Here is a 20,715-nt window from a genome sequence, read left to right on the forward strand (position 1 = left end):
GCTTTTTAGTTAATTTCCGCAGCAAACCCATCTACTCTCATTAAGAATTTTTTCTCATTTTCACGGAAAAGACCTAATTGCTTACCAAAACAGTTATTAAATCAAACGAAATCGTAAAAAACACTTTGAACATTTTCTGTTAACGGATTGTCGAACAAATTTATGGCAGTATTGTAGGAAAATTTAAATATATTGTTCTGCGAATAAAGAAAGAGTTTGTCAAACTGCTTGACCAGAATGGCTTCAAGTTTTTCTGTTATTTCATCTTCATCTAGTATTTTTGAAATCGACATAAAGAATTCAATTACCAATTTTTCGTGGAAGAAGCTTTTTGGCCAGTGCCTGACCAACCTTTCTACAATAAAGGTTTTGTATGACGGAAAAACTCGGATAAACTTTTTGATTGTGCTCAAAACCACAACAAGTTTATCTTCTTCTGCAACACCGTAGCGCAATTTTTCACTGCTATTCCATTCAATGTAAGTTCTGCTTTGAAATTTTTTGTAAGTGTTGAGGTAGAAAAGTATCAAGGTTTTAATGAAACTACTTTTACTGAACGAGTAGTCTGTATACTTTAGGATCACGTATATCATCCTTATAAGTCCGTGATGCTCTTCCTCTATCATGCCGAGTTCCATCGCGTTCTTAAATTTTACATCACTCTCTAGGATTTTAATTTTGAGAAGTATCTTTTTCAGAGTGTTCAAGATCACATCTTTGCTGACCAAATTACGAACTATTATGTTTTTAAGTAACACATTACCGATTTGTTGAAACAGTCTGTGGTCAGTACACAAGTCGACTAGTTTTTCAAAGGACAAAGCCATAATTTCCACAAAGTTTTCGTTGTCACTAGCACCAAGGCATGTGTAAGCGACAAACTTACAATATTTTCTGCAAGCTTTATTTTCTTTATTATTTTTGTCAATTATTACAGACAAAGTTTTATAGACTTTTCTAAACATTTTTTCTTTTTTGTAGTTTTTATCCTTGTATGACCGGATTATAGATTTGCACAAGTCCAAATCTGATAGAAATAGTTCGGAGTCTTCAAATCTTTCAGACTCAGTAAAAGGCTTCAAGGCGTTTTCAACAGCTGCAATCTTTACTTGGTTGGAGATATCCATTTTGTTTATAATTATTTGTTATAGTTCTGTAAGTTATAAAACCTTTTTATTTTATTTAAACGTACTGAAAACATTACATTTATGAATAATATATTTAAAACAATAGCACAATATACAACTTTTGCTACTTATATCTTAATTTTTTGATTAATTAAAATTGGTGCTAATAAAAAATTTTCATATCTCATTTCTGAGTTTTATATAAAATATTAGTAACAAAAATTAAATTATTCTATTTAAATTTGAGTTAATACATATTTGAGCTAAAATACTTATTAAAACACCATAAACTTTTATACGTTTAAAATTTTCTAAAGCCAGAATTTATTCCTCTTAATCAAAATAAACGGTCAGTTTCTAGCAACCCAAATTATATTGACTGAAATTAAAATAAAACTAAATGTATAAGACTAATAAGTTTTACTCGTTTAAATCAGAGATTTCCGAATTCTAAAGCAGAATCAAATACTTTATCAGGAAATTATACTCCTATCTCATTTCTATTTAATAGAAAAAAACTAAATAAGTATATTACAATTGCCTGTTTAGTTTTTTTAGAATTTTTGAATTTAAGAAAATCATTTAAAATGTAGATCAGTGGTTGTCAAGCTGTTGAAAATCTGTGCACAAATAACTGCGCATTATAATTTATGTGTGCTCAATTTACAAAATATTGCGTTTGAAATGGCCGGGACACGATACTAAATTAAATTTTATAAGAAGACTGCACCAGTTTCTGCGCTTTGTTGACTGAATCAAGCATATCCAAAAATTAAAAACTCACAAAAACTAAAGCTTTAATGATTTCACTTGTTTATCTTTCTAATTGTTTTATTTTTGTATAAAAAATCCTTACTTTTTAATAATATTTTGTTTATATGCTCGCCAGGTCGGCGGAGCGAGAATGATCAATTCGCCAATGTTTACAAAACTTAAGAGGAAACCAGCCCACATGAATTTGAACCTGGTCTGCTAAACCAAATTTTGATACTTGTACTAGATATTCTATAATTGAATATAAAGCAAAAAAAAAAATCCTGAAATTAGCTTATGGTAGATATAAAACTTCCATAGTATTAAGAAGTCACATAGGATTAGCATTTATTCGAAAAAAAAACTAAGTAAATTTTGTCTTATGAAATTGAAATTATCAAGCCCACCTTTTACAAAGTTTTTCTACATGTGGCCCGCCGAATCCTTACCTTAAATATTAATTTAAACGAAAAAACTTAAAAAAAAACACTCTATTAGCAGTTAAAGATTAAAACTGTCAAAGCAGAATTCAAAATTATCTGTACTTAATTGTTTACTTGTTGCTGATATGATAAAACTTATTCTGTATCCTAAAGGTGTTACAATTATTGCATTTTCAAGAAAAAAAAGTTTAAGATAATTAAAGCTGATTTAATTCTATCTGAGTTTTTTTTTAATATTTAGTACTTTAAGAAAAATTTACTAACAAAAACAACAAATTTAAAACTTTCAACACTAATTTATAAGTAATATGTAAACTATAAATTTTTGCTGCTTTTATTTTGAGTAGAATATCAAAAGAACTTAACATAAATAATGTTGAAAAATAGTCAAAAAAAAAACTACCTGATACCTAACAGAAGAAAAGTTGCGCTTAAATTTAGTTAGTGTTTTATTTCTAGTTTTACTTTTAATAACAAAGCACATTAAAAAAACTGTAGTTGTAGGTTAATGTTATACACTTAAAATAAATATCTTACTTTATATACGGCAAGTTTATTTGTTTTTAAAATATCTTTCCAACCGATCTTAGAATAAGTACTTTTGCTAAAGTTCCAAAAAAAACTATTAAGTAAGTTATTTTAACATGTTGAACTAAGATTAAATAACTTACCCCAGAATTGAAATTATTAACAAAAAGAATTATAAAATATTATTAAAAATCAAAAACTGGAACACAACACTATTAGTTAAGATTGATAACCCAAAATATTTTAGATATAACAAGTTAACATAATACAATAAATTAAATTTTATCTTACTAGAGGAAAAAAATTAATGCAATTCTAAAAAACTAGTCTAAAGTTTAAAAGAAGTTTTAACTAGTTAGAATTACTATAATTTTTCCTAACCAGCTTGAGTTCAAAATTTATTTAAAAATGTTTAAACTGTTCAGGACCTAAGTTAATATTTTTTCAGTTTAAAAAATTCATTTCAATTACAACAATACATTACAAACTTTTAGCTTGAGCAAAAATCTAAAGAACTTATAAAACTTTAAATATTATTCTGATATCAAAGATAAGCGTTAATTGTCTACTTAAATATTAATTTGGTGAATTACAAAATTCTTTGGTCTTACTTTTTATTCTTAAACTTTAGCTTTTAATCGCTGGAAGCAAAATATTTTTAGTTTTAAATTAAGCTTTAAGGATATTTAGAAAATTAAAATAAAAACAATGCAATCAATCTGTCATACTACAAACCCATCTCATCAAACTGAATAAACACTTTAGTAGGTGCAAAAAATACAGAGATTACTTGTATTTAAGCGCCAACAAAAAGAATTTATAATTATTTATTATAACTTTATCAAGTTTAAATGTTTTGAAATAAATACTCAACAATTTTGAAAAACTAGGATGAGTCACTTTAAACTAGCTCTAGCTATCTTAAGTTTATAGAAGGTTGTGAGAAAACTTGAAACCAAAAATTAAACTACTAAAAAATAAAGTATTAAACAGTTGAGGTATGAGTAGTGTGAGATTGTGGCAACTTAAGAATTATCTAATTCTAGGCCTATCTTCCATTATTTTATTTTTTTTTTATTAAAATTAGAATAAAAACACTCATATAAATCTTAAAATGAATAAGTTTTTAAAAATATTATGTTTAGAAAAGATAAGTTAAAGTAAAAAATTTCCTAAATGGGAAAATTTTTAAACCTTAATTATACTTCTTTAAACATGATTATTAAGTTGTGCAATTAAACTTAAAATAAATCACAATAACCCATTAATTTTATATAAATGTATAATTACCTAAATTAAACTATAAGTGATATTGTTTTGTTTAATTTGGTTTTAGTATGTTATTTATTTTCAGATTGGATACAAAAATCTAGTTTATAATTGTTTAATAAATTTTTATTCTAAAACAGAAATTGGACACGCCCTGTCAAGCATAATATTATTTTTACAAAAATGTTACATAGTAGCCACTTTTTAATTGAAAAAAACTATACTAAGGGACCTTAAATGTCCTTTGTCATCTAGAGTTGTTTATACTTAAAAAAAATCGTATTTGAATAAATAAAATACTAAACAAACTTAGAATTTAAAATGTTTTTTAAATTAAGTATTTTTAAAAAAATGGTTATAAAATATCAATATATCGAAATAGGAAGAATTAACACTTATTTAGGATTTTAATAAAAATAGCTTGTGATTTTCAAACAATCTTTAAACCACTTTTTCCTTTGTTTATTATAAAATAACCAAGCTGGCACAAGTCATCCCAATGTTTTATTTTTTAACTCAAGACTAGCTTAAGTCATTCTAAGTCATTTTAAGGTTTTCAAAATTTAAAACTGATTCAATATCCTGAGTTTGTGGCATTCCTAAAGTTACTAGAAACTTGATATTTCTAGCATTTTAAATTTTTTATTTACTGCATTTAAAACTAGTTAAAATTTTTCATCAATAAAAAATAGAACTTTTATTTAAATTAAACAAATAAATTAGTTAAGAGTTTTCAACTAATATTTTAGCTATGCTTCAGACTTTTTTGTTCTACTTCGTTTGTTAAAAAATATAAATTTTTTAATGTTAATCAATTCACCACAACAAAGAGCTTATATATTTTCTAAACTTTTATTACAGCTGCTTATTTTAGAATAGAATGTTTGTAATAAAGCTTAGATTTTTAGGAAGGAGGATTTATAATAATTTAAAAAAATTCCCTAAAACTAAAATGGCTTTTTAATGAAAAAAGTTTTAAAGAGGGCTACAGAGGTAAAAAAAAGAATGTAATAGTAATCAATAACAACGTTAAAATTGTAAACTATTTAAAAGGAAGTAAGCAACTTCAAAAATAAAAAAATATTGTAATAAAAAATTAAGATATAAAGAAGGTCAAATGAGAAGAATAGTTAATATCTAAAATGCAAAATAAAGAACCAGGGATGTATTTAGCTTTTATATTGAAACAAATCGTTAAAAAAATTTGAATTAACTTAAATTTTTCAAACACCCTAAAAATACCTGCACCCCTAATTTAGAAAGGTACTTCCCAAAAAAAAAATTCATGTACACTAGTGTGCATCAATGTACACCTTTACGACCACTGGTGTAAATAGAATTATCTTACTAAGGTTGGAATTTTATGGTATAATAGGCAATCTGCATTAACTAAACAGTTAGTATTTAGATGGAAGGAAACAGTTTGTTAGCTCTGAAGGATATATATCAACCTGTGAAATTAGCCATAAAAACTAGTTTAAAATATGAGAAAAAAGTTTCAGACTAACTAAAGTCTTGCAAACTACAATAGAAAAATTTCTATCTAAATTATTCAAACTGCTATTTAAAAGTACATGTCAGCCTAAGGCTGTGTCAACTCTGTATTAGTTCATCTTTGAGCTACTTTCCTAAATTTTTTCATTTATTTAAATAAGAAATTGCAAAACTCATATAAATCTTAAAATAAATTTACGAATTATTGTTTTATAGATGATGAGCTAAATTAAAGCATTAAAAAACACATTTATTATGAAAGTATTTGAACCTTAAGAATATTTTTGTACATATTTACTAAGTAGTTTTATTATACTCTACATAAAATTAGAAATTAACAATAAACCATAATTTTTACAATAAGCATAATGGTTTATCTTTTAACTATAACTATTGCTGAGATTTTTTATTAATCTCTATACTATTTTAAGCTATGTTAGCTAAAATAAAAAAATGATTGTTTAGTAATATTTGTTTTCATTTTCAGAATTTGGTCTTACCCTTTATAGCAGTATATTGTTATTTGATAAATGTTACACCATTGTCACTTTTTGATTGACAAAACCCTTATATAGTGATCAAAAACTATATTATATGACCTTAAAATTTCCTCAGTCATCTTTAGTCTTTTAAAGTCTTTAAAAGCTTTAGAATGAATAAATAAAAAAAAAATTCAACTTTTTAAAACAACATAAATTAGATTTTGAACAAAATTGGTTAAAAAATATCTACTAAATTCGTTTTAGCTCTGAGAAAGAGACTTATTTTAATTCTGAGGTGAAGCTACTACTTTATGAAGTAAATTTAGACTATCATATCAGATAAAAACAAAATTTAAATGAAGAGGTTATAAAAAAATATTATAGATGTTTATCAAAACTTGCCATACTAGACATATTCTGACAAAATAGCCATACTTTTTTCAACTTTACAATTTTTTGCTGTAGTTCTGTATTAATTACTACATTTTCCATATTTTAATACTTTTGCAACACTTCTTCAAATTTGCTATAGTTTAACAAAAAATTACCATAGTAGCTTCATTTAGTTTGCCACTAAATATGGAAAAATATGGCAAATATGGTAGTTTTTGCTAAATTATGGCAAATATAGCAATTTTTAAAAAAGCTTTGTAATCAAACTGTTACATTATAAATCCGTTCCATTAAACTGAAAGAATATTTTTTTAGGTTCATAAAACGAAAGATTACTAGTTGTTAAATATTATCTAAAAAAGTTTCTGATTCTTTGTCAAATGTATAAATTTATCAAGTTTTACTGTTTTGATGTCAAAATTCAAACATTTTTTAAAGTTAGCTTAAGTCACATTAAACTAGCTTAATTTTTAGAAACATTTGTAAGAAAATTAAAGCCTCAAAAAATAAAAATTATATAAAAAAGTAATTTATAAAATCACTATAAAAAAACACAGGTTTCGAGAAAATTCAAATATTCCAGCATGAGTGTTTTTACAAATACGTTTAATGACCCTGAGTTTTACAAAAGTTTTAAGCAACCCTGATTGTGTGACACATCCAACTTATATTGATAACTTATTTGATATTTAAAGGATTGCAACATGAATTTAATTGATGCATCCTAAGATATGTAAAGATAACTAAACAGCAAAACGGAATTTTATATAGATAGTCAAGGCTGAAAACCTAAAAATTGACTATATAAATAAAATAACTTGAAAACTTAACTTAAACAAAAAGACAAATTAAAAAAAAGGATTCAAAGCCATAACATTTAGTCTAAAATTAATAAAAAAGTTTTAAGCTACATTAAATAATGAAAATAACATAAAAATTTGGCCAATCTAAATAAAAATCATTATTTAATATTTTACGGTTCAGACTAGCCTAAAATTGTGAAAACTCCTTATAAATATAAATCTTTAGCCTAATTTCTTTATTTTATTATTCAGTTATTAGAATCAGAGTAAACACACTCATACAGGGACGTAGCTAGCTCAAAAAAAAAAACGAATCTGCAAAAAAAAAAAAAAAACAAGAATAACGTGTGATGACGTCATAACGGGAATAGATTAGTTTTAACTACCTTTAATTTTATATGAAAGTGTGCAGTTTTGTTAAAAGTTTAAAACTGTATACAAGGCAATTTGTACTGTTCTTGACCCCCTATAATTCTTTATGTGTTGAAACTTTTATGAGCCTATAAAACCTTTCATTTTAAATAAATATAATAATTAAGAATTTAACTTTAAGAGTATTACTGATATGCCTTAAATATATAACTTTGAAAAGAGTTTCCACAGTTAAGAAAATATTTGCAGAAATCGTTGCTTTTATTAGATAAAAATCATAAATTTTAGGAGTTAAATAAAAAATAAAAGAGGTATAAAATAAAAAAGTTCACAAAATTAGATTAAAATAAGATGTAAAATTACTTTAATTTGTCAAAAGTAATTCATAAAGAAAGGAAGAGTACACGTCTTTGTAAATGTTATTTCTTGCTTTGGTAGCATAAAGATTTTGGCTGTATAAAAGAATAAAACATTTTATTTTTACAAAACGAACCTGTTTTATAAAACAACTTATTTAATTAACAACAAACTATGAATATTAAACATCAATATTTTTCAGATACAATGTGAAACATATAAATAAATTCAAATATAAAGGTTTTTAAACATAAAGTATACTATTTTTTTTAAACTTGTTATGAATTTGTAATACAACTATACACTTGTTAAAAGAAGTAATACTAACTTATTCATTTTAATCTTAGATTGTAAAATTTATACAAAACTTATTTTAAAATCTTTTATCATTTATCAAACATAGTTTAAAGAACTAAACTGATATAGTTTTTAAATTTAGTAAACCACTCTAAAATTTATAAACTTATTTTAAAACAACAGATATAATACTTATTCTTGATACCTTTGAATAAAATATAAAATACGAAAATCTTTATATTGTAAACAATAATGCTTGTAGAAAAATAAAATTTACGGTAATATTTAAAAAACAAGTTGAAACAAACTTTATATTTGACATAGTTGTCTGAAAACATCATTCAAAGAGCTTTTTTTATCTGGAACTCATGTAACAAACTGAACTTCAGATTGATTGACTTTGTTAATAGCTTTGAGTGTCAATGGTAACAAGTGTTAGGTTTTACTTTTAAATGATATTTTTATAATTTTAATCTTGGAAAACTTAACTTTTAAGCTTAGTTTTTAAATCTGTAAAACAACTAAATTTGTTAAAATCCACATATAGTGTACTAATTTACAGAAGTAATATAAATAAGACTCAAAAACAATTTTTCAAAATATAAAGCTAACTAGAAAATACAAATTTTCTATTTTAACTTTTGTAATTTTGTAAACTACTTAAAAAATGTTAGTATAAAGATAAAAAGAAACAGAGATAATGAAAAACCTTTGAAGGTTAGGAATAAAATCAAAAACTCTGAAAAAATCTATATATATATTAAAACAATATGCATAGAAAACAAACTCGTTGTAAACAAATAGTATACAAATACAAGTAAAATAGGTATTAACAACAGCTTTACCATATGACCAACACCAATTCCAGGAAATGTTTTGAATTTTTCTTCTTATTTTTTAAATAAGACTAACTTTTTAAATTTATCAATGTTTTTATACAAATTGTTATAAAACAATAGTTTATTAAAATTTGCCGGCAAAATCTCATTCAAATCTAGAAAAACATATGTAATGGCATTATAACAAACCTAAAAATGTCCTTAGGTTTTTATAGACAAAAAAAAAACCATAGTGATGAACTATATAATAATAGTGTATTACTTTATTTTTATAACATAACATATATTTTAATTTTTATGTATATCATTTTGTTAAAATTCTTGCAAATTTGAATTTAACTGTTTTCTATTCATTTGAGTTTAATAAACAATGAAATAAAAATCAAATGTAGTTAAATTAATATTTGGTCACTAGAAATTTAAGAGGCATCAATTGTTCAACAAAAGCTTTTTTTTTTAATTTTTCATTTTACAAAATAAATATATTTTTAGCACTGGTTTGTCTAACAGTCTATAGTAGTATTAAATATTTCTGTAAAAAAAATAAAACTTTGTTGAAAACTGCTGCCTTTTAAAGTTATAGTAACCAAATATACTAATTACTATGTTCTATATGCATACATATTGAATATTTTCTAAGTGATAGTTTTCATTTTAAACAGAATGGCAGCCACAAACTCAGTATACTAAACACACATAAAATAACTCTAGATTTTTTTTAGTTTGTTAAACATTTTAGATAAGTCTTATGAAAAGTTTTATACAAATTTTGTAATACAGACCCTTAGCAGGCCTAAATTCGCTAGTGAGCCAGTCATTTTAATTTGCTGGTCTGATCCCATTAACGTTTAAATAAAGGTCCAGGCCGAATACGCTCCGCGGGACGTACGTTGCCTACCCCTATGTTATACTGTATCTATTTCTTATGATTCGATAATCAAAAAGTTTTTTTGTCTAATATTATTGAGTGCTTTTTTGTACTGCAACAAATAATTATAAACTTATAAAAACTTTAACCTTTTTTTTTAATAGTAGTTGCCAGTAGGCAGTATATCTATTAAGTTTAAATACAATTAGACGTTTCAAAGCTAAAAAGTTGAGCAAATAAGTTATAACAAAGTATATAGAAGTAGTAAAATATGTATCGAAAAATTAAATAATATTTGAAAATATTAATTAATTTTTAAACTTAGAGTTTAAGTATTGAAATTTAAAATAAAGTATAAAAGACAACACGCTTGCAACATTGACAAATTTAATTAAAAATATCATCAAATTAACTTAAAAGCAGCAGTTTACAGTCTTTTAAAAGTAATCTTCTAAAAAATATAAAGTAGGACCTATACTTAATTTTCGTAAAAGGGTTTTAATAGTGCTAATTTTTCTGTGCATAACTTTTTTATTTTTAACTTGCACTGAAAATGGTTGAATACTGACAAGTATGCTTTATTTGATTTTTAGTTCGTAGTTTAATGGTGCAGTTTAATGCACCGTTATTTATGGGTAGGAGTCAACTTCGCACGGTCGGACTGAATTGTACGAAGACAAAATTTCACAAAAACATTTTGCAAGAAGGGTCACTTTTGCATTAAGTTATTTTTGCATAAAAGACAATTTTGCCCGGAAAAACTTTTGTAAGAGTTTGATTTTTTATTTTTATTTATTTCTTAAGTTTTACACTTATCTTGATTTATTTTTCTTTTTTTTTTAATTCATTTTTTTCTTTTCTTTTGTTTTACTAACTGTTAATCTTAACTCTTACCCTCGGTCAGTAACTTATTTATCTTATTTTTATTTTTAATTAAAATTTCTATTTGCTTTTATTTTTTCGTTTTTTTTACTGTCACTGTTACTTATAACCCTTACCTATTGTCGGTAGCTGTTTATTTCTTTTTAAGTAAGCTGTTTTTAGTTATTAATTTTTCTTATTTTTAAAAGCAATTTTTATTAGTTATAATATTACTTTAATTTTTACTATCAATGTTATCATTTACCATCGGTCAGTATTTTTTTTCTTTTTGTTTTATCATTAATTTTTTTTTGTTGTTCTTGTATATTTTGTTTTCTGTTTTTTTATTTATCTCGTGCAAAAATGGCCCTCTGTGCAGAATTCCAACTTGTGCAAGTTTGACCCTTGGTGAAAAATTGTCTTCGTGCAATTTTGTGCCATCATGCAAATTTATACTCGTGCAAAAGTGTCTTCGTGAAATTTAGTCCTCTCGTGTAACTTTGTCTTCTTACATTTTTGACCCGTTTCCTTTTTTTTTTATTTATATCAAAAATACATAACAAATAATAAATAAATAAAACTTTTTCTCAATTTAAAATAATAAATAAAAATGTATTAAACAATCGATTATATAAAAACGATTATTGTACTGGACAAGACTTTAAAGGCATCCATGGTGTGTGACTCAAAACCGACAGTTTTCTTTGTACATCAGGCTGTATTCCAAATGATTTTAGTGTCTTTTTTGTCGTTCAAAAAAACTATAACAATATTGTAGAGGTATAAAACTTGCCTGAATTGTTTTGTAAAGGATTAAGCCAAAGCTTAAGTTCTTATTCTGAAATCATAAAATAAACTATTTTAAAACTTACTATCCTGAATCAGATACTTAAAACATAGAAGATATGACTAAATAAAATATATTTTAGCCTAAGAAGCTTAATTTATTAGTCTTGAGTTTGAACTTTAACCTTATTCTCAACATTATAACAAATAAATCGCATAATTAAGACAATATCTTTACTTTTTCATGTCTAATTCTCTTTGGAGAATTTTATTTTATTTATTGTTTATTGCAAAGTACGGCAGGTATTTGCTAGTTCAGCTCCATTTTTAGAATATTAAAATCTTTACAACTCTAAGTGCAGTTTCATTTACAACCTAGCTTTTCTAGGAACCTAAAGTATATTTTACCATTAACATTGTTAACTGTTAATTTTAAACTCAGCAATATCTCAAAAATTTGTAGAATTTAACACTTCAAAATAATTTTTGTAAGTTTTAAGTCACCTGTAAATTGTACTATAGACCTTTTTTTTAATCATACATTGAAGTCCCAAGAAAATCAAGTGAGAGTTTTAAATTACTATATAGTTGCCGTCTGCATTTACCTATTGCGGATTGCATTCCATTTATAGTGAAAACAAATGGAATTTTACCCATCATGAGCAGCATGTGGACCGGGGGCCAGTTAATAATTTACGACCATTTTGTTTATCTAAAGTGCAGTTTTTTATTCAGTAATGATTGTTTCAAATATTAAAAATCTACTTATATTTATTAGAATTTAACTGAAATTTGTTAGATGTAAAAATAAAAATCAGATGTTTTTTTTGTAATTTTTCATTATTATTTTTTAATTAAAATTTAAAAAATAATATCATAAATCATTTAAAACAAGATTTAGTAAAATTTCTTCTAGTTTATTATACTAAACAATTAATTAATTCGTAAAAACGTTAATTTATTTTCACACATGTGTAGACTACCATTATATTAACAAAAAATTTTTAATCTTGATTAAATTTTAAAATCTTGATTAGTTGAAATAAACTTTAAATATTGTTGAGGGCTACTAGATAAAACAACAAAAATTCAGGTTTTTACTAATCTAATTTTTCATTTTTTGTATAAATGTTAAAAAATAATATCATGAGTTATATAAAACAAGCTTTAGTAAGTCAACTTCTAATTTACTACACTAAATATGTAATTGGTATGAAAAAACGTTTAATAGTCTTTTAAGATTATGCAAATTAGGGTCATATGAAAAACAAATTATATAATAATGTGTTTTTTTCTCAATTTTTCTTATTTATTCTTAGCTGAACATTGAAAACTTATTATGTATATCAATATTAAAAACTTTATTTTAATCTTCAAAACTTCCTTATTTATGCAAGAATTGCAAAATTATCAAAGCAGATTATGACTAGCAGAAATAAACTAACTTTTCAAAATGGAAATACAAATTAGAGTTTTACTGTTTTATGTTGTTAAAATTTAGACAAGGGGTCGGTAAGCATTTGTTCGTTGCAAATCAATTACCAAAAATCAAAAGTATTTTCAGTCCGCAGTTATAGCTTAAGTTATTTGCTTTATGAAGCCGAAGTGTAAGTTTACAAGTTCATGTAAAATCCACTAGACCTTTTGTTTTTCTTCATTTCATCCTATAGTATCTAGAATGTATTAAGTTTTTTTTTCTTAACACATTTGCATGCTTGTGACTAGCATTTTCATTATTTATCCCCGCGTCTGACCAACCAGTCGCAGTTTACCGACCCCTAGTGTAGGGATTTCATTCCTCGTGGGCGGTATCGGACTCTGATCCCGGATAATTCCGGTTTTATAAAGCTATTTAAAATTAAAACTTACTTTTATACGTATTTTTATTTATCATTAGTTCTAAACCAGAAATAACTTTGATAAACATTAACAATAAAATAGTAGTCATGATATCTGTTTATTTTTTAAAGATAATTTTGTTCTTAATAAACGGTTAAAACGGTCAGCACAGTACTATACGTTAACTTCTTACAACAATTAGATTTGTTTTAATTTTACTTGTCAATATACTTTAAACTAAATTTAGTTTCTCGCTTTTTTTAAGTTTTGTTTAGATTTAGTCTAATTATATTACAAACTTTACTTATTAGTGTATTTACAAACTAATAAAACTATACTTTAATAAATTAACATTTTATATTCAAACAATTTTTGAATGAAAATACTCGTTAAGTAAAATAATTTTAAAGAAATACACTTATTGATGTTAAACTATTCAGCTATTTTAGATAACAGGTGATTTTATTTCTATTAATCTTAGCTTCTTATCATTTCAATTCATTAAGAAGTTTCATTAAACATTTTAAAGTATTTATTGCCAAGAGATAACAAAACGATTAAAACAACCGAACCACTAAATTGTATGTATATTTATAGTATAAATACCGAACAAGTAAAAACAGAAGTTTAGTAATCCGTAAACATTCCCAATTAATCTAGCCATCATTTTCTTTTTTATCCAGTAATTTTTCAAACATCATGTAGTACTTATCGTACTCCGGCTTCTGATCAAACTTTAAACCTCTCACTTCTCGGAGAAAAACTTCAAACTCTTCGCACGTTCCTTTGCAAATTTCTTCTGCTGGCTTATTTTTGAATTCTATCAGCTGTTTATACTTTTCATCCATGCTTGCTTCATTGTTTTCTAAAATTTTATCCCATGGAAGTTCACCGGTTAAGAGCTCCACGAGGTTGTAAGCTAACGACTCAAGGTCGTCCTTTCGACTCAGACTTCTCCATTCCATGGAGTTTATTGAGCTGTAACTCGGAGTTCCGTTCCGTATCCCGATGTCTTCATCTTTAACATGCTCTCCATCTTTCATGTAGAATGTTGAATACCCGAAGTCAATCAAGTAGATCGTGTTATGATCGAATAATCCTGTCATAATATTTTCAGGTTTGATGTCGTTGTGAAGTATGCCATAGCTGTGAAAATGCTTTAATATCTGTAACACTTGCAAACCAATCTTCACCGTGGTTTCTAACGAAAACTTGTCCCTGTTTGTCTCCTCTCTTATTTGAAACAGGTCCTTTCCGAGTTTTTCAACAATGAAACTTTGCCTTTCGTTGTAAACAAAGCTTGGTCCAAAGATTCTTGGGATGCCGCGAATATTGGCCTGTTGGAGAATTTCCAGGAATTTGTATTCTTGTAAAATGAATTCGTCTTTACTTTCAGCTGTTGAAGTCTTGACAACGACATGTTTGTTTTTATAAGTAGCATCGTACACACAACCGCATCCTCCTTCTTCAAACTTATTGTTCACAACTAAGTCACCTTTGTCAAACAAACCTTGTTGTTCTTTATTTTTACCTTGATCGTCTTTTAATATTTCACTGACTGCCCTGTCGGAACTTAGCTGTACCAAATTTTTGTCTTCGCCTTTTTTCATAGCTTTATTTTTGACTTTAAAAAGAATTTAAACGCTTTAAATTTAAAATTGTTTTTTTTTACTTAATATAAAAATTTATGTTAGTTTGTTGGTTTATAAAATTTGTTACTAAAAGTTTACATTTTTACTTGGTATGAAACAAGTAATTTTAAGTACAGCTACAACCATCAATTGAATATAAATCAATTTAAATATATGCATTTTTTAAACTAGTATAGGTATATGCACATATAGTATAGGAACTTTAAATTCTAAAGTTTATAATATTTATACAAACTTCTTATGCTTCTCAGTATAGTATCCGAATTTATAAGTCTAAAATATCAAATAAAATTTCAGGATGAGTTGTTTTTGGTTTTACAAGCCCTTTTTTTGATAGATCGCTTGTTAATTTGTTAACTAGCTTTAAGTAATTTAAGATAACATTGATTAGTTTTACAATTTAAACGTATGTGACAAATCTAAGTGTATGTACCTTTTACCACTTAAATATAAATTATTTCAATTTTTTGTGCGTGGCAGATCATATAAAAAAGACAGCTCAAAAAAAAGCTTCCTAGCTATTAGCAAACCAAAGAAAAAGGCTAGTGTCCTGACTTTTTAATAGACATAAAAAATGCTTTAAAAATCGCGTTTTTAATCTAAATTTAATTTTTTCCAAAAATGTTTATTCATTTTCAACTCTATTAGAATCATGTTACAAAGATAAATGCTTTCATGAAACTTACATTTATTCAATTTTACAGAATGAAGTTACAGTTTTTAACTTAAAAATAATCTAGAAGAATACTATAATATTTCTGATTCTATTAACTAGATTTTATTAACAACTAAAGAACTGATTTGAAGGGAGCATTAGTTTGATATTAAAATTCAAAAAACTATATGTTTTTTTATGCTAATAAATATGTTATTTATAATACCATAACAAAACGTTTAATAACTTGATTAATAATCTACCTTATCAAAATTTTTATATTTTATGAACTTTATCCTTAGGTATTAAAACTTAAGCGCGATTTTGAAAAAGTGTTGCTATCCTAATACTTAGATAATAAATAACAAACAATTAGATGCTACGATGTAAGTTTGCTAAAAATTTCAAAATATATCTGATCAAGATCAGAGAAGAAAAAATTTGGTTCTTTCAACCTCTGGATGAAGTTTATGAATTATTGCAAGAGATTGGTGATAGAAAAAAGTTGAATAGTTGTTGGTAATTGATTATATTAAGTTTTAAATCTGATTATATAAATTACAGCAAACAGCCCAAGCGGAACTCACCTATAAATTTTGAGTGCTTGATCTAAACAAAAATATTTAAGTAATTCTTATTTTTAATTTTTTTTTGCAAATACTCCAATTTTTGACACATAGCATTAAGAATTTTTTATACACTTCTAACTTTACCCTTTACATACTTAAAATACAATTGTTATAATAAGATTATACAGCTTTAATTAAAAAAAGTTAACTTGCCAGTTTAGTAATTTTTAAAAATATGATACAATAGTTTGTATTTAAAAGATTTAATATGTACAAGCTTCAAAAGTTTATTAGCAATAACAGATCCTTTTATTTTTTTTTTAGGATGTAAAATTCTCAAACTGGACAAAAATGTTTAGGGCCTAAGACACAAGCAATGAGCAGAAATCATGAACACACAGGTTTTTAGTTACGTTTATAAAATGTAACTTATTTTCACTGTTTAAGGGCAGAATTTCGTGTTAAAAAAACAATGATCTAAAGCTATTTATTATTATAAATATATTTATCAAAGTTAGCTTAAAGGCAGTCTGGTTTCCATATTTGCTAAGTCAGTAAAAAATTTAAAGCCTTTTTTTGATTATTTATTTTTACCTTTATCCCTAATGATCTACCCATAAACTCTAAAATAAATCAAAGAATATTAATCTTTAATAAAAACTAAAAATAAACTAATTTTCTTACTCAGCAAATGTGTAATAAAGACTGACCTTTATAATGACTAGCCTAGATATATATTTAGTAGTAGTTAGTAGTAATAATACTATGGAATCGAACTATTTTTAATTACTAAGAGATAAAACAACAAACAGACAAATACAAAAAGTTAAAAAAAAAACGTAAAAAACAGGAACATAATTTGAATAGCATAAACTTAGTTTAAAAAAGGACGACTTGAAATAAGTAAACAAGGTCGTAAGCTTTCATCTTAGACTTAATAATGTTTTTCTGTCAGAAAATTCAGTGATCATTCTTATGAAACTACTGTTTGTATTGCTAGAACTCAAATCATATATTAATATTTATAAATTAAAATTATACTAAAATTTATACTAATAATTGCCCCCTTAGCAGAATATAAGAATAGTTAGCTTTATATAGCGATCGGCAAGCAAACTTTTCAAAACCTGATGTTTTACTTAGCGCCAATTATTTCTCAAACCTTTTCTTTTTATTTTCAATAAAAATCCCCAAAGAGTTTAAAGTATATTTTAGTTATTGCTGCATTAAACGTTATTACCCCTATTTTCAAAAGATAAACTATAGCAGCTGTTTAAAGCACCTAAGAAATAAATAAAATAGTTATTTAAAATAATTCTTTTTATAAAGATATGTATTTTATTTACCTTATCTATAAAATAGAATACTGCATAAAATTTTGTAATAAAATAGGAAGCTAAATTACAATGCTCATAATAGAATATACATAAAGGTCACTTAAGTTTTTGTAACAAGCTATTTGAAATTGATGGAACTGAATTTATGTTAGACATTGAGTGGTAAATTATGAATTAAATAATAAAGCAAATGTATAAAGTGATTATGTTTAAGTTATGTTTTTCAAGGTTGATACTTCTAAGAAGGTAATTTATGATATTTTATAAATTAACACATTAATACTTTTTTAATTAAAGTTTTAAAACTATATTTACTATTTGTAGTAAGTACTTATAAAGTTTTAGTTAATTTGTATATTAAAACTATGTTGCCAAGTTGCCTTATTAATTCTCACACAACGTTTTAATTTCTTAAATTTTATTCAAATAAACTTATTTGACTAAGTTTTTTTAAACAAAATGTAATTTTTTTTCTGTTAACTGAATAATGTTTAATACTCAATTAGACTTTAAACATAAATTACTAGTTATATGTTTTAAAACGATAAATAGTTACCAAATAGTTTGTTCATAAACCTAAGTTAATATTTTAACTAAGTTGTATTGTTTATTCACCTAATTGCTTAACAAAACTGTAGTTATTGTAATAATAAAAATAAACATACTGAAAATTCGTAGTTGATACATAATAATGAAAGTACGAACTATCCACATAACTAATTGTTTTAACTAACAAATCCAAAGTTTTAAGGTAGCAGTAACTGAATAGATATGAGTCATTTGCCGAACGAAAACTGCGATGAGAATAATATTCAAGAACCTACTTCCAGCGTTATTTTGTCAGTAATATTTGCAGTTGACAATGTTTCTGAACATTCTCAATCTTCTTCGACTGGCAACTGTGAAAATTTATTCAGCCAGACAACAGCCTTTCAATCAAGTATGCCCTCATTACAATATAGTAGAGGTATTAATTAGCTAATAAATCAATTAAAATAAATTCTTTATTAACTTACCGTTGCAGTAAGAGGTTAAGAAAGACGTTTTTCAATAAATATTTTTTAACTTTTACATTGTTTTAAAGAAGTAATAATGATTTAATTAATTAATTATATTTTCAAACTTATTGACTGTTGAGATTTAGGTCACTATAACAAAACTGACTTAAATAAATAAAATAACTAGATAAATTTGATAAGTATTCAATCAAAGCAAGACCCTTGTCAAGCCAGAGTATTAAATTAAACCAACTTTGCACCAAAGTAAGTCAACTAAGAAGAAACATGTTAGAAAAAATCAAACACTAGAAGAACAGGTGCTGAAAAGAGATATTAAAATAGCAAAGCATCGAAAATTTACCGAGATAGAAAAAAGCAAGAAAAGGAAACACAAAAACAACGTCTTGCTGACATAACAAAATCTTTGGAAAAAAGGAAGTAGAGTTGTAAATTTTGAAAATGATCTAAGAAGACTCTTCCGCGATAAGCTGGAACTAAATAAATATCCTACTGAAGAAAAGTTATTAATTGTTTCAAACTTTTTTATAAATGAGTTAAACGGCTCTAATTAATCTAAATTATGTATTTTTGTTTAGTGCTAGTCTTTCTACCAGTTAGTCTTTAGTTTAATGAACAAAAACCTTGGTACTTTCTTTAATTATTATTCTTTATGCTTATCGTTGACTTTCTTAACAAAATTATTTGTAATGTTTTAATTTTGATTTTGTATTTTCTAGTTTGTACCTTTACAATAAATTGTACAAATGTACTCCGTTTGTTTAATAAATTTACAGAAACAACACTTAATATATAGAAGCAAACTGCAATTGATTTAAAGTTAAATAAAGCAGTATTAAAATTCAGTTTTGATTAAGTGAAAATGCCTAAATTTAGCTAAATTTCAATTAGTTTGCTTAAAATGAATTAGTACGATACAATAAAGGTGTTAATAAAACTTGTAAGTAAAAACAATTTTATAAGCGGTAAAGCACACTTTCTTAAATAAGAGTAAATAAATTTATTATTTTTCTGTATAAAAAAAAAGGATTCAAATAACCTAAACTATTTAAATACATAGTCCAGCAAAACTAAGAAAATCACTTAGTACAAACAAATGCTACATAATAAATCGTTAGATTTAACAAAAAATTAAGTATGAGTTAGCTACCATAAGTAAGTTACCTATCAAAGTTTATGCCGTAGTATGAACTAAGTTATTAATTGTTTACCTTTTAGGGATAATTCATAAAATCAAATATCAAAACTGTAAAAGTAAACTTTTAATAAACGTATAAAGGTTGTTTCTCCTTAAAAGACAATGATAAGCATTAGAAGTTGTTGCTAAAAGTCTTGAAATTTCGAGGTATCTACAAAACTTCTGAAAACTAACTAACTTGGAATACCTACGTAGTATATTGAATAGAAGTAAATTTTTCTCGAGCTTTTCAATGTTTGTACTTATAATTTTGAAGTCTTTTCGAATTAGGTCAATCTGACGACATTAAAAAAAACTAGGGTTTAAACCAGGGAGCAGTTTACAATTTTATTTTTGTTTTTAGTTTAATGATTGACAAAGTTAAATCTTTTTGAAATGTGATAAGCTATTAAGCATTAGTTAGCTACCAATGGTGACTTAGCTACCAAGCATGAGTAAGCTACCAAAAAGAAGGTTTATCCTTTAAGAGTATCATGGTCTTACCCAGACTTATTCTGTTAAATTTATTAAAAAATTTAGTAGCTCTAAATTATTGTAGTAATAGTGAAGTTTAGTAGCAAAAAAACATATTAGTAAACATGAAGGCTTTAGAAAAACAAAACAAAACTCATCTAAAGCCAGGTCCTATTGATACTTGAACTCCGATCACAGGATTAAGAGTCATGTGTGCTAAATTCTACACCATATTTACGCATGCGTGAAATGAATATTTCATTATACATATACAGCTACAATGCAGCTGTATATGTATTAATTATTTCTGACAAGGCAGAAGTC

At 25.3% G+C, this 20,715-nt stretch overlaps 1 protein-coding gene across 1 annotated transcript; it reads right to left on the reverse strand.

Moving 5' to 3' along the window:
* Window positions 1-14,167: 14,167 nt before the first annotated feature.
* LOC145838701 (casein kinase I gamma-like) lies at window positions 14,168-15,121 on the reverse strand. The gene has a single exon (XM_082946328.1). It carries the CDS (start codon window positions 15,119-15,121, stop codon window positions 14,168-14,170), a length of 954 nt encoding a protein of 317 aa, XP_082802454.1.
* Window positions 15,122-20,715: the final 5,594 nt, after the last annotated feature.

This window comes from Thalia democratica, chromosome 6 (genome assembly GCF_965202585.1).
Source record: "Thalia democratica chromosome 6, ktThaDemo2.hap1.1, whole genome shotgun sequence".
Taxonomy (NCBI): Eukaryota; Metazoa; Chordata; class Thaliacea; order Salpida; family Salpidae; genus Thalia; species Thalia democratica.